General features: G+C 54.4%; 1 protein-coding gene across 1 annotated transcript; it reads left to right on the top strand.

The window, feature by feature from the left end:
• Positions 1-1129: 1129 nt before the first annotated feature.
• SLC35E4 (solute carrier family 35 member E4) lies at positions 1130-11179 on the top strand. The gene is made up of 2 exons (XM_048821848.2): positions 1130-2658; positions 8702-11179. Exons 1-2 carry the CDS (start codon positions 1920-1922, stop codon positions 9133-9135), a joined length of 1173 nt encoding a protein of 390 aa, XP_048677805.1. The 5' UTR covers positions 1130-1919; the 3' UTR covers positions 9136-11179.
• The last annotated feature ends 2518 nt before the right edge of the window (positions 11180-13697 follow it).

Raw genomic sequence — 13697 nt, 5'->3', positions numbered from 1 at the left:
CCATGTCCTGCCCATGCTCCAGCAGGTTCCAGGGTGCAACATCCTCTCCTCCACCAGGCAGTGGGAAGAGCCGCCTCTCACCCCATTTCACTATCCTCTGCTCTGCACTGGAAGAGCTGCTCAGCTCACCCCCTTCCTCATTCTGGCATTGTCTCCTCTGGCAGGCCAATCAAATCACATGTTCTGGCAAGCTGGATGTGGCCCTGCGTTTCCCATCCCTGATTTATAGAGTTAACAAGAATATACAGAGTTACCATCATTATTGCTGAGCTACATTGTGGGCGGTGTAGTAAATCTTCTGATTCAGGGCATGCGCCAGGGTGAGACCTAATGTGGGGGCAGTCTGGCAGATTATCCCCCATCTGCTACGGTGGGGCTCAGACACCTTCCTCTGCAGCACATGATGCTGGCCACTGTCAACAGGATGCTGGTGCTAGCTCTGATCCAGTCAGGCACTCCCTGTGTTCCATGAAGCAATGAAACCTAGTGGATAGTGCACTGGACTGGGAGCCAGGAGACCTGCATTCTATTCCCAGCTCTGCCCCCACCTCCTGGGTCCATTGTCTGTTGAGATTGGGAGCTCTTGGAGATGTCCTCAGGGACTGCCCCTTCCCTCTGGCTGCACAGCACTAGCACAGTGGGGCTTATTCTGGGACCTCTAGGCCCTAGTGTACTAGACATCCCTAAAGAAACTGAATAACTGAGGAGTGGTTCTGATCTGGTGCCTGGGACCCTGGTGGGGAAGGCCTGGTCCCCACACATCTGGTATCCACAGAGCTATTTTGGATAGGGTGTGATTTTTCTAGGGGTAGAACGAAAGCAGTACAAGCATGCTAGTGTGGACACAGTTACACCAGGAGCCTTACACTGGTCCAGCATGTTCCTTTTCCCCTACCTGAATACGCTGTGCTGCTGTAAGGCTTCTGACAATGTCTGATTCCCCCCTCCCCCATCTCTGCCATTCTCAGCCCCTATTTCTCATTGCCCGGGTAGCTCCCCTGGCTTTCCCTTGAGCCTGTTTCCATGCGGAGTTCCCGGCTCCCGGCCCAGCATTCAGACTAACGATCCTTCATGCTGCCAGCCGGGGTTCTCCTCCCAGCGCAGTGAGTCAGTTTCCTGCAGTGACTCAGCCTGGGACCCTGACGCAGCCTCACAACAGCTCCTGCGTTTCCATGGAGACCACTGATGTTTAGGACATTGTTTTTTTGGTTACAATCTGTGCCCCCTTTGCCTCCCTCCCTGTGGCGGTGGGAAGCAGCTGGCGACTGGCTCTGAGCAGGCCTGGGCAGGGCCCCAGCTGTCTGACCGTGTTCACCTTACCGACTCGCGTGCACGCACAGATGACTGTTGTTGTTGCAAGCCCCCCCCACCCGCCCCGTGGCCCTGGTGGGGAGGAGCCTTGCACAACTCCCCCACACACACACACTTTCTGCTTGCTCCTGGGCACCAGCTGGGATCGGTTTGCACATGGCCTTGGCACCTTGCAGCCGCAGCCTGGCAGGCGAGAGTGAAGGCAGGCGCTTCCTGCTGCAGAGGGCTTGCAGCATCTCTACTCGCTTAACCAGCTCCAGGGCAGGGATGATGACTTGCAGCCGGGCGTGACCATGGAGCCTCGATCTGCCATTGCAGCTTGTCTCCAACAGTAATCAGGTTTTTTCCAGCTCTGCCTCTCTGCGATCTTCCAACCCCAGCTCTGCTCCCCCAGGGAATCCTACGGGCAGCGTCGGGATGCTCAGGTTGCAGAGCTGGACACTCAACCAACCGATGAGTCACCGGGAGTGAATGGGCTGGTACCCCAAGGCAGGAAACAGGAGGAGTAGCTACAAAACTACCACTCACTGCAGCCAGCTGGGGCATTTGGTAGAGCATCATGGGCCGTACAGTGGGAGAGTGCTGAAAGGCAAGATCTTGCTGCACCCATGGGCACTGGGGTAGAACCCCAAGGAGCTTGCCTCTCTTCTCTGCACCCCCAGCATCAAGCCCCCAGGCTCGTTGGGAAGGGACCAGCCTTTCCTCATGCTGGGCCAGGAGCTGAGCCGCCCTCCAAAATGTGTCTGTCCTCCTGCCACAGAGACGAAGCAGGGTTGAACTCTCCTGATGGAGGCTGGGCACGTCACCCCTGGAAGCCAGACCCTGGGCCACCTGTGCATGCTCTGCCACTCCTGCTCACCGTGTTTGTCTGGCTGGCCACTGGCACCACCATGTCCAGCCTCAACAAGTGGATCTTTGCCATCCACAATTTCCGGTACCCCGTGCTGCTGTCATCCCTGCACATGCTCACGGCTGTGCTGGTGGGCTACCCACTGGCCAGACTGCGGGCACACGGGGAGGGGGGCGCGGCCCTGGACACCAGCACTAAGGCCAGAGTCTACCTGCTGAGCTTGACCTTCTGCGCCAGCGTGGCCTTCGGGAACCTGGGCCTCAACTACGTGCAGCTGGACTTTGCCCAGATGGTGTACACCACCACGCCCCTCTTCACCCTGACGCTGTCCAAGGTGCTGCTGGGCCAGCGCCACCACCTGCTGCAGTACGTCGCCATGGGGCCCATCTGCTTGGGCACCTCCTTCAGCATCATCGGGGAGGTGCACTTCGACCAGGCTGGCTGCTGCTTCCTCTTCGCTGCTACCTTCCTCCGTGGATTAAAGTCCTTACAGCAAAGTAAGTGACCCCCCACATCTCACCCCATTCCTCCTAGTCATCCTGGGGCCAGGGTTCCACCTCCTCTGGTCATTGTACTCTGGCTGGGGGATCTTCAAGCCCCAGCATCCTGGCCAAATTCCAGCTCCGGGAATTACCTCCAGTCACCTAAATTCAGCCAGATGGAGCACTTCCTGTCCTAGAAGGCTGCGTAGTGCTGCTGGCAGTGGCTGTGCTTTAGCACAGAGGTGGCTGGTGTATCAGCATCTGTAAGTGATTCTGGGATCCTCCTGGAGGAAAAGTGCTACTGAAATGGCATTAATGATGCTAATGGGACCATCTTTCTGGTCTGTGTCTGTGCAGCACCTGGCTCAATGAGGGCTCCTGGGTACTACTGTAATATGCCCAATCAACAATGTGCAGCGCCTAGCACAGTGGAGTGCCAGGCCATGCAGGGGGTTCCTGGGCGCTACGGTAATATGAATAATAATGAGCATGGCCTTACCCTTCTTCTGGTTGCCACAGGGGTCCCTTTGGGTGCTAGTTAGTGTAAAAGGGGATTTAGTGCTGGAGACTGAAATCCCACATAGTGTGCAGCATTGGTGCAGTGCCCAGCTCCCCCCCCCCCCCCACTGTCCCCTGCCAACATCCCCCCCACAACTGGGGGAATTTCCTCAGCTCCCCACCCCACTCAGTCCTCAGCCTCTTGGACAACAAAGGGCTGACTGCATCATGGATTCCTTTCCACCAGGGGCTGCCATGAGACTCCCCCCCACCCCAAACTCCTCTCATCCAACAGCAGGCAGATGGTGTCAGCCAGGGCTGGGCTTGAACTTGTAACCTGCAGCAAAGGACTCTGCAGCCCATTGCTGATCACCTGAGACAGGCCTTTCCTTCCCACTACCTTTGAAGGGAAGCTGCTGGCCCTGCTGCCTCAAGAGGCGGTGTGAGAGCACAAACAGCCCATCATGAACCATCCTCCCCCGGGCCTCCTGGGCCGAAATGTCCTTGGCAGCAAGCAGGGGGCAGATGCCACTGTTTGTTCGTCAGTTCCAAAGGGAACGTTTCCATCTCGCTCCAGCCCCAGCCTGCCCTTTAGGGTGTGTTCCCGCTCTTATCAGGACAACAGTTTAGTCACACACGAGCCCAGACATGTCCTGGCGTGTGGCCTAGTGGTTAGAGCATGGCTCTGAGCTCCAAGGTTACATCCTGCTCCCCGAGTCCCCAAAGGGAAGCCCTGCTGCTGTTTGAGTGGATTGCAGGGTGGGGTTCTACATGGACCCCCTTTCACAGCCCTAACTCCAGAGAGAAAATCAGAGCTGCCAAAAGCTCCTAGCACCCCAACCAACCCCCTGGCTAATGAGCTGCACCCCAGTTATCATTCATTATCTCTATTACCATTGCGTGTAGGATTTGGGTTCTTAAAACTATTAGTTTTTATGAAACATCATCCCACTTCACCTTTAAGGCCCAGTCATGGCCCAGGGCCCCATTGTGCCAGGTGCTGTACAGACACAACACAGAAACAGGCCCTGCCCCCAAAGAATTTGAAATCAGAAGTGAGAGCTCACACCCCAAATATTAAGCAATGTGGCCTTGGTGGTTTTAGTCAACAAACCCCACACCCTGACTGGTTTGCAAGGGGGAGCTGCAATTTACCAACCACTCATCCCTTGATTTTGGCTGTGGGGCAAGGGAGATCATCACAGTTACTGAGATGCTGGGGAAAAGGTCCCAGGTTCTGTTACTTGCAGGGGACTGTGTGTGTTTTATCCCAGGCATGCCCCCAGGACAGTGCTCGCTTTAAGGGGTGCCCCCTTCTCCCCTCTCTCTTTTGCTCACTGTCGCTTCTCCTCCCATTTTTCTCTTTTGTTCCCACTGTTCCCCTTACCCGATTCGCTGGTGTGATAAATGAAGGGGGTGGGGGCAGTTCCCTTTTATGGACACCCAGCCAGCCAGTTAGCTATAAAATCCCTGTTAGTAGCTGTTCTCTACTTGCTTTACCTGTAAAGGGTTAAAAAAAGCCCATAGGTAAAAAGAAGGGAGTTGGCACCTGACCAAAAGAGCCAATGGGAGGGCTAGAACTTTTTAAAATTGGGAAAAAACTTCCCCTTTGTCTGTTGTTGATCTCCGGAGAGAGGAGAAACAGAGCAGGAACGGGCTGAACTCTGCTTAGTAGGAAGCTTTAAGCCAGGTATGAAAGCCCTCAGATCATACCTAGAGACTACTTATTTGGAACCCACAGATATGTAAGTAAATCAAGGAATGTCTAGGAAGATGCGATTAGGCTTTTGTTTTGCTTGTAACCATTAAGCTGGACCTCAAGAAGGTTATTCTTGATGTTTAATTTTTGTAAGTGGGTTTTTAAAATCTAGCAAAAGCCTAAATTCCAGATGTATTTTCTTTTTTGTTTTTAATAAAATTTACCTTTTTTAAGAACAGGATTGGGTTTTTTTTGTGTGTCCTAAGAGGTTTGTACACATGTTGTTTAGTTAGCTGGTGGCAACAGCTGATTTCCTTTGTTTTCTTTCTCAGCTCTTCCCTGGAGGGGGGATGAAAGGGCTTGAGGGTACCCCACAGGAAGGAATTCCCAAGTGTTCTTCCTGGGTTCTCAAAAGCAGGGGGACATTTTTTGCACTTGGGTGGTGGCAGCATCTACCCATCCAAGGTCAGAGAAAAACTGTAACCTTGGAAGTTTAATACCAGCCTGGAGTGGCCAGTATTAATTTTTAGAATCCATACGGGCCCCCACCTTTTGCACTCAAGGTGCCAGAGTGGGGAATCAGCCTTGACAGCTGGGCTCAGGACACAGGTAACTCCCCAAGGAAAGAGGTGAAGAATTGGGGCCCCATGAAGGGCTCTGGCTCCAGGGGCAGCAGGTGTCTGTTTCAGGTTGGGACAGTGACTGCGATTCCAGCTGCGTTGCTCGCCCGCCTGGGGGGAAGTGCAGCCCCATGCACTGAGCGCGCTGTGTCAGTGTGAGCAGACACTGGACCTAGTGCTCCCGAGGGCATGTCGCAGCAGAACAGGGCAAGCTGCACCGTTCCAGGTGCTGGGGAACAGGGGGAATTCTGCCAAATGCTTTGGAATCCCACTCTGTGGACATAGTTGGAAAATCAGGAGGGCTTTTACAGATTATTCACTCAAAGCGCCTGGGGAAGCCAGGGGGGCAGGGGAGAGCCTAGTGAAGAGTGAGCATCCCCAATGGTAATTCTGTGTCAAACCCTCCCCACTCCCAGAGAGATTGCATCCCCCCGGCAAGGGCTTCCCCGCCTTGATCCCTCCCCAGGATCTTCCCCTCCCTCCCAGAGGCCTCCCAATTGCCCCACATCTTCTATTCCCCCATGAGAGGGCTCCCAATGCCCCCAGAGACCTCCCAATTTTCCTGGCTTTGAAATCTCCTGAGACCTTCTGCTCCCCTCCCTGGCCTCTCCATTCAGTTTCTATATTTACATTGTTATCTCAGGCAGCAGAGGCATGGACAGGCTGACGCACTGGACTGACCGTCATTTCCATGTTCCCGTTGCCTCAACCCTTTGATGCTCCTTAACCCCCTTCACCACTGACTGAGAGTAGGAGAGCCCAGGTCTCTCTTGCTGCAGCCCCCTCTTCCCTGGCTGGTCTCCCCAGGACAGAACGGCTCCCCCAAGGGCAGCACTGGGGATGGGGTAGAGGTACACAGATGGCGGTTAACCACCATTGGCACAGGCAGTTGGGGTGTTGACTCAACAAGGGGATGTGGGTGGATTGAATGTTGTGGGTTGTGGCCGGACAGCATGAGCCTGTGTTTCCAAAAATTTCAGCCCGTCTGGCCATGACCCCAGCAGGGCTGTTGGGAACTGAGCAGGCTTGGAAATCTGACCCCAGTTGTGGTTCCTGAGCCCTTGAACGTGTGTGTGTGTGTGTGTGTGTGTAATCCAGCTGGGCCTGCTCTATGTGTGTGCACATGTGTAACCCACACACTTTCTTGGTGTGGTGCTCTGTCCCATCTAGTGGCACTGAGACCACTTAGAGAGAGAGTTAAATGAGTCTGCTCTACAGCCTGAGCTAACAGTCAGTTGGCTTTTGGCTTTTTCTGCCCCAACCCCAGCCAGTTGGCTTTTAGCTCATGCTGTAGAGCAGGAGTGGGCAAACTATGTCCCATGGGCTGGATCCAGCCCCTCAGGGCTTTGGATCTGGCCCACAGGACCGCCACCCCCGTGGTGCCACGAGCCCAGCGCCGCTCTGGGAAGTGGCTGGCACCATGTCCCTGCGGCCCCTGGGGGAGCGGGGGCAGAGGGCTCCACATGCTGATCTTGCCTGTGGGTACCTCCTCCGAAGTTCCCATTGGCCGGGAATGGGGAACCAGCAGGGCCAGGGCCAGGGTCCCGGTGCGTGCCGCTGACGCCCCGGAGATTATCCAGGTAAGCGGTGCTGGGCCGGAGCCCGAACCCCTCCTGCACCTTACACCCCAACTCCCTGCCCTGAGCCCCCTGCCTGCACCCCAGCCCCCTGCCTGCACCCCAACCCCCTACCCTGGGCTTCTTTGTACACCCTGCAGCCCTCCTGCACCCCAACACCCTGCCCTGAGCCTCCTGTTGCACCCTGCACCCCTCCTGCATCCCAACCCCCTGCCCCAGCCCTATATTCATGACCCTGCATGCAATTTTCCCACCCCGATGTGGTCCTCGGGCCAAAAAGTTTGCCCACCCCTGCTGTAGAGGCTCATGCACTAAGCTCCAGAGGTCCCTGGTTCGATCCTGCCCGTGGACTGGGGTCTGTTGGCGTTATACATGTTTGTGCCTTTGTGCGTGTGTGCATGCAGCCATGTGAGTAGGGGCCTGAGGCTAGTGTATGTGATTGTGTTGTGAGTGTGTTTGATGTGAATTGCAGCGTGAGCTGATAGGAATGCATGCGTATCTGTGCAAGTGGATGTACGGGTGTAGCTAGCTGTGCGTGTGTAGTGTGATGTGAGTAGTGTCATGCATGGGTTGTCGATTGTGTGTCTGTGTGATGCATTATGAGATGAATGTGTGTGTGATCTATGGGTGTGGGTCTGACTGCGTGCGAAGTGTCTGTGGGGTGCCGTGGGCAGGGAGGGATGTAGGTCCTGATATAGATCTGAACTGGTACCAAGTCTCCATTGCTTGTGTTCTTTAGTCTGACCACCCCACTGGGACGGGCCTGAAGGCCAGGGGCTCCCTGCTCCTGGGGCAGTCTCCTCTGCCAGGCTCCTTCTGCCCTGGCGGTGGGGTCCCTCACTCACCCCCTCACTTAGGGTTGCCAAATTTTGAATTGCACAAAACTGAACACCCTAGCCCCACCCTATGCCCCACCCCTTCCCCAAGGCCCCACCCCCGCTCACTACATTCCCTCTCCCTTGGTGGCTTGCTCTCCCCCACCCTCATTCACTTTCACTGGTATGGGGCAGGAGATTGGGGTGCGGGGTGGGGGGGCTCCAGCTGGGGATGCAGGCTTGGGGTGGGGCCGGGAATGAGGGGTTTGGGATGCAGGAGGGGGCTCCAGGTTTGTGGGAGGCTCAGGGCTGGGGCAGGGGGTTGGGGCTCCGGGTTGGGGTGGGGGCTTACCTTGGGCGGCTCCCGGTCAGTGGTGCAGCGGGGCTAAAGCAGGCTCCCTACCTGTCCTGGCGCCGCGCTGCACCCTGGAAGTGGCCAGCAGGTCCGGCTCCTAGGCGGGGGGGCCAGGAGGCTCTGTGCACTGATCTCGCACGCAGGCACCACCCCTTCAGCTCCCATTGGCCATGGTTCCCAGCCAGTGGGAGTGTGGAGCCGGTGCTTGGAGCGGGAGCAGCGTGTGGAGCCTCCTGGCCCTCCCGCCTAGGAGCCAGACCTGCTGGCTGCTTCCTGGGCACAGTGCGGTGCCAGGACAGATAGGGACTATCCTGCCTTAGACCCACAGCACCGCTGACCGGACTTTTAACGGCCCGGTCGGCAGTGCTGACTGGAGACGTCAGGGTCCCTTTTCGACCAGGCATTCCGATCGAAAGCCAGACACCTGGCAACCCTACCCTCACTGCCCCTGCTGCATGCACTGCCCAGGTGTCACCTGTCTGTCTTGCTTCCAGGTACCCTGCTGCAGGACAAGAAGCTGGACTCTGTCATCTTGCTCTGCCTGACATCGGTGCCCAGCTTCTGCATCCTCTTCACGGCGGCTCTGGTGCTGGAGGTGGGGGCAGCCTGGGAGGGCATGCTGCACTACGGCAGTGCCCTCTGGGCCTGTGTCCTACTCAGCTGCCTGGGCTCTGTCCTCTATAACCTGGCCAGCTTCTGTGTCATCTCGCTGACCTCCGCCCTCACCATCCACGTCCTGGGCAACTTCAATGTGGTGGGAAACCTGGTGCTGTCGCACCTCCTCTTCGGTAGCCACCTGAGCGGGCTCAGCTACGCAGGCATCGGCCTCACCCTCTCGGGGATGTTCCTGTACCACAACTGTGACCTCATCGCTGGCTACTGGAGTTCCAGGCTGGCTCTGGGCCGGGGCCAGGTGAAACCAGAATGAGTCCTGTGCTAGGGCACAGTGCAAGCCTTGAACTGTACAGACTGCAGTGCTCTGTGTGAGCGTGTGCGTTTGTGTGCGCACGCGCGTGCGTTTGTGTGCGTGCACACTCTTGTCCTCCGCTGGATGATGTGTATCAGACCCAGTGTGTGTGTGTGTATACGTACTCTGGTTTTCTACTGATGGAAATGTCATACTTCCTCCTCTGAGAGTGTGTATTCGTGCTCTCACTCCTGATCTCTGTTGGATGGTGTAGATCAGATCTTTGTGTGTGTGTGTGTGTGTTTGTGTATCACGATTGTCCTCTGTTGGATGGTGTATGTTGGGGCAGGGACTGCATGGATGAGGGAAGGTGTTAGAGGTATGTGCATCAGGATGTATATGTCAGTGTGCTTGTGAGTGTATACCTTGTATTGGATGGAATAGCTCAGTCCCCTTCCAGTGTCTGTCAGTTCTCCATTATGGCCAGAGTAGCTCCTTGGAGCAGCCTTGGTTTGGAGCTACCCCACGTTCAGCTTCCTAGGCCCCCCGTCTGTGGGGAGCCCTCGGATGAGCACAGCCACAGACTGTCTCAAGGGAAGTCGCAGCGGCCTAGTGCCCTAGGTTGAGGGTGAGCGTCCGTTCTATTGCTACGAGCCAGCAGGCAGGGTTGGTGCCAGCATCATGCTCCTCAAAAGCTGGTCTGGGTGAAATGCGGTGTCCAGGATCTGGTGGGTGGGGTTCTGTAGTGTTCAGAAGAAATCGTAAGTGTGGTTAACTTTTTACATGACTGATTCACCCGGTCTGGCCTTCCAGGTTTCCTGGCTCAGGGATGTGGCTGGGACGAGGCAGAACTTCTGAAATGCTGTAAGGGAGGCTGCATTCCTGGCCCAGTGGGAATCACCCCAGAGAGCCCAACCCATGAAGGTCCCAGCCTAAGAGCTTGAGATGCCATCAGACTCCTGGGGTGCCTCAGATCCTGGCTCTGTAGCTTCTCAGTAAGCACAGAGCTGCCAGCTGAGATGCAAAGTGGGTCCAGTGTCCACACACATACAAAAAGAACAGGAGTACTCGTGGCCCCTTAGAGACTAACCAATTTATTAGAGCATAAGCTTTTGTGGGCTACAGCCCCCTTCATCGGATGCCTAGAATGGAACATATATATATATATATATATATACATACATACATACAGAGAAGGTGGAAGTTGCCATACAAACTGTAAGAGGCTAATTAATTAAGATGAGCTATTATCAGCAGGAGAAAAAAACTTTTGTTGTGATAATCAAGATGGCCCATTTAGACAGTTGACAAGAAGGTGTGAGGATACTTAACTTAGGGAAATAGATTCAATATGTGTAATGACCCAGGCACTCCCAGTCTCTATTCAAACCCGAGTTAATGGTATCTAGTTTACATATTAATTCAAGCTCAGCAGTTTCTCCTCGGAGTCTGTTTTTGAAGCTTTTCTGTTACAAAATTGCCACCCTTAAGTCTTTTACTGAGTGGCCAGAGAGGATGAAGTGTTCTCGTACCAGTTTTTGAATGTTATGATTCCTGATGTCAGATTTGTGTCCATTTATTCTTTTGCGTGGAGACAGTCCAGTTTGGCCAACTATATTTTTCATTCTATGTACCTGATGAAGTGAGCTGTAGCTCAGGAAAGCTTATGCTCTAATAAATTGGTTAGTCTCTAAGGTGCCACAAGTACTCCTGTTCTTCTTGCAGATACAGACTAACATGGCTGCTACTCTGAAACCTGTCATCTGACACACACACACACACACTCTCCCAGGTGTGCACACGTGATCCCAGTTACACGCAAACACACGTGAACACACACACTGCTTTTTAGAGACCCTCTCCGCAGCCTTTAACGCCACCCAGCTGAGCTCTGATCATCCAGCGCCGCCGCAGCAGTCGCGTCTGGCACCACTGTGGTGAACAGGCCTGTTGTGGTGTTGCACTTGGGGTGCTGATGCCAATGGCTGAGCCCTGCCCGTGCCCAGGAGCACAAGACTCAAGCAATGGCTCCTCTTGCCCTCAATAAAGCTCTATTTTTGTCCTACTCCAGTCTTGTTCCATGGTGCTCCTAAGGAATGAAAACCGAGCTGGGTTGCTGGGGACGGGGGGAGAGGGGGAAGTGTGCTGGGGGAGGAGAGGTAATGAAGGGGCAGCATGGGGGGTAGTGTCCCCTGGTGAGGGAGATACCAAGGGGATGGGGGGGGGGGGAAGGGACCAAAAGGGAGTGTCTCTGGGTGAAGACACTGCAGGGGAGAAGCCTGGCTGGGGGCTGTGTCCCCCACTGAGGGAGAGCCAAAGTGGCAGCAATTCCCAATGGCTGGTTTTGGAGGGATTGTTTCCCAGGAAGTGCAGTTCCTGAAGGCCCCTGCGCTCAGCACAGAGCTGGTGATGGCACAGCCCATGGCAGAGCTCCTCACTGCCCTGCTCCCCAGAGCTGGCCCGGGGATGCGCTTGTAGCCCTGGCCCACAGGCCAGCTGAGGGCGCGGGATGGTGACCCTCCATGCACACAGTGCTATGGCAGCTGGAGGGCTCAGCCAGGCTGCCTTTCACTGTCTTCTAGCAGGGGAAGGCGAAATACCCACATTGCCCTTCAGGGACAGGCTAGCAACAAACCAAACCCTCCATGCCGGGGTACTAAACCTGCAGTTCTTGGGGTCATATCCCTTGGGCCACATTGGGTGGATGGTGCATTTTCGTTCCTATTATCCTTTGACAACAGAGCCTTCTCATGATCCTGTTTATCCAGTTTTTCCTGGCCCATGACATGCTCCGGCTGGACGATGGAGCTGCAAACATTAACTCTTTCAAGACCTGACTTGTGTCTAAATTCATAACCTTACTATGTATGCTGCGAATTCACGTTGCTGAATAGTCCACAGAATTGTGCTTTGGCATTGCAGCTTTCATTAAAACAAACCAAAGCGACATCCCACGAAACATTCATGTGCATGAATAGAACCCAGTTTACATGTGCATGCCTGCAAGAACTCCTTGGGCCCACTCCCAGGGTTATAAAGATCAGCACAAAGGTTTGCAGTTGGGGACCATGCCGAAAACCCAGCTCTTACATGAACTTTTCATCAGTAGGTCTGAAAGGCCTTTACAAAGGAGGTTAGTACCATTATCCCCATTTACTGATGGGAAACTGAGGAACAGAGCGGGGGAAGTGGTTTGCCCAAGGTCACCCAGCAGGGCAGTAACGGAGCTGGGTCCAGATCCTAGCTCTCCTGAGGCCCAGTCTGGTGCGCTATCCATTAGGTAGCATTGCCTAGCTGTAATCCGTTCCTCGCTGTGACTCTCATATTGGCAAAGGAAACCTTAGAAACATGAACTGAATGTAGCAAAGGACATAGAGTCCTTCCTGAGTTGGCAGCCAGTCCGAAACAACAGCCTGAGGCATGTGAACTGCTCCATTGAACGCAAAGGGAGGTTGACTCTGAAATGTAAATATTATTTCAAATATCAGCACTTGACTATTTCCCTGCTGATGGCTTTATCAGGAGCATCCAGCTAATAGGTTTATCCCATAGTCAGAAATCACCTCCCCAGGTGGGGAGGTTAGCATCAAAATAAATAACACTGGAGCTGATGCACATCCGATGAAGCGAGCTGTAGCTCACAAAAGCTCATGCTCAAATAAACTGGTTAGTCTCTAAGGTGCCACAAGTACTCCTTTTCTTTTTGCGAATACAGACTAACACGGTTGTTACTCTGAAACCAATTAGTTTTCATGCCTCTTTCAGTATTAACATCTGGCTTTCCAATTAGCGGAAGCCATCCAGCCTGTTGGCCCTATGTCGTCTCAGGAAACAGGCCCACAGAAGGGCACCAGACAGCAACCCGAAGCATTGCAGCTCCCTCCCCTGCTCAGTTTCTCTGAGAGTTGTTGTACTTGGTCTATCTTAGAGTCCCAGCTTCATACTCAGCTGGCTTTAGGACCCTGCTGGAGCCTCACCCTGCAGCAAACCTGCCTAGAGCATTGCACCTGGGGACAGACCTTGCCGGGGAATTCAACAAATCAAAACAAAGGTGAATAGAGTTCACTTGTTGTGGCTTTACTCTTTGGTAAAGCTGTGATCATACTGAGTGGGGAGAGCCTGCACTGGCCCAGGGCTTGGGTTAGGCACCCAGACAGGTGCACCAGCCAACCTTGATTTAGGGCTTTAGGAGTCTAGGAATAGTCACTTGGTACAGCTGCAGTTCAAGCACGTTTGCCCCCCTAAACCTAAGGGGACTCCCACTGCCCAAGTCAAAATCTGACTCCTAAAGCTCTCCCATTTTCTGGCTATAGAGCTGCCCAGCTAGTCTCCAGTCATGTGATTCTGGAGTGAGGAACCACAAACTTCCTGCTGCTGTGTGAAGGTAAACAGTCCCGGAGCTGCCAGCTGGCTCAGGGCCCTGGTAGCTTCCTCGTGCCCAGGCCCTGAAAGTTTGCACCTGAACTTTCACTTCTCTCTGCTCTAACCCAGGTGTCAAGTTGCTGTGTGTCTGCATTGCAGGTATTTTGAGCGGCTCTTTGACACTTCATGGTGGTGGGGGTTAAAGCAGTGTGAGCTGGGAG

This window comes from Caretta caretta, chromosome 15 (genome assembly GCF_965140235.1).
Source record: "Caretta caretta isolate rCarCar2 chromosome 15, rCarCar1.hap1, whole genome shotgun sequence".
In the NCBI taxonomy this organism is placed as follows: Eukaryota; Metazoa; Chordata; order Testudines; family Cheloniidae; genus Caretta; species Caretta caretta.
This window is presented reverse-complemented; position numbering and strand designations above follow the sequence as displayed.

Bases quoted from the DNA above. Each gene is read 5' to 3' on its own strand.
- SLC35E4 (XM_048821848.2), top strand. From the start codon at position 1,920: ATGGGCACTGGGGTAGAACCCCAAGGAGCTTGCCTCTCTTCTCTGCAC. The intron at 2,659-8,701 runs GTAAGTGACCCC...TCTTGCTTCCAG, and splicing joins ATTAAAGTCCTTACAGCAAA to GTACCCTGCTGCAGGACAAG.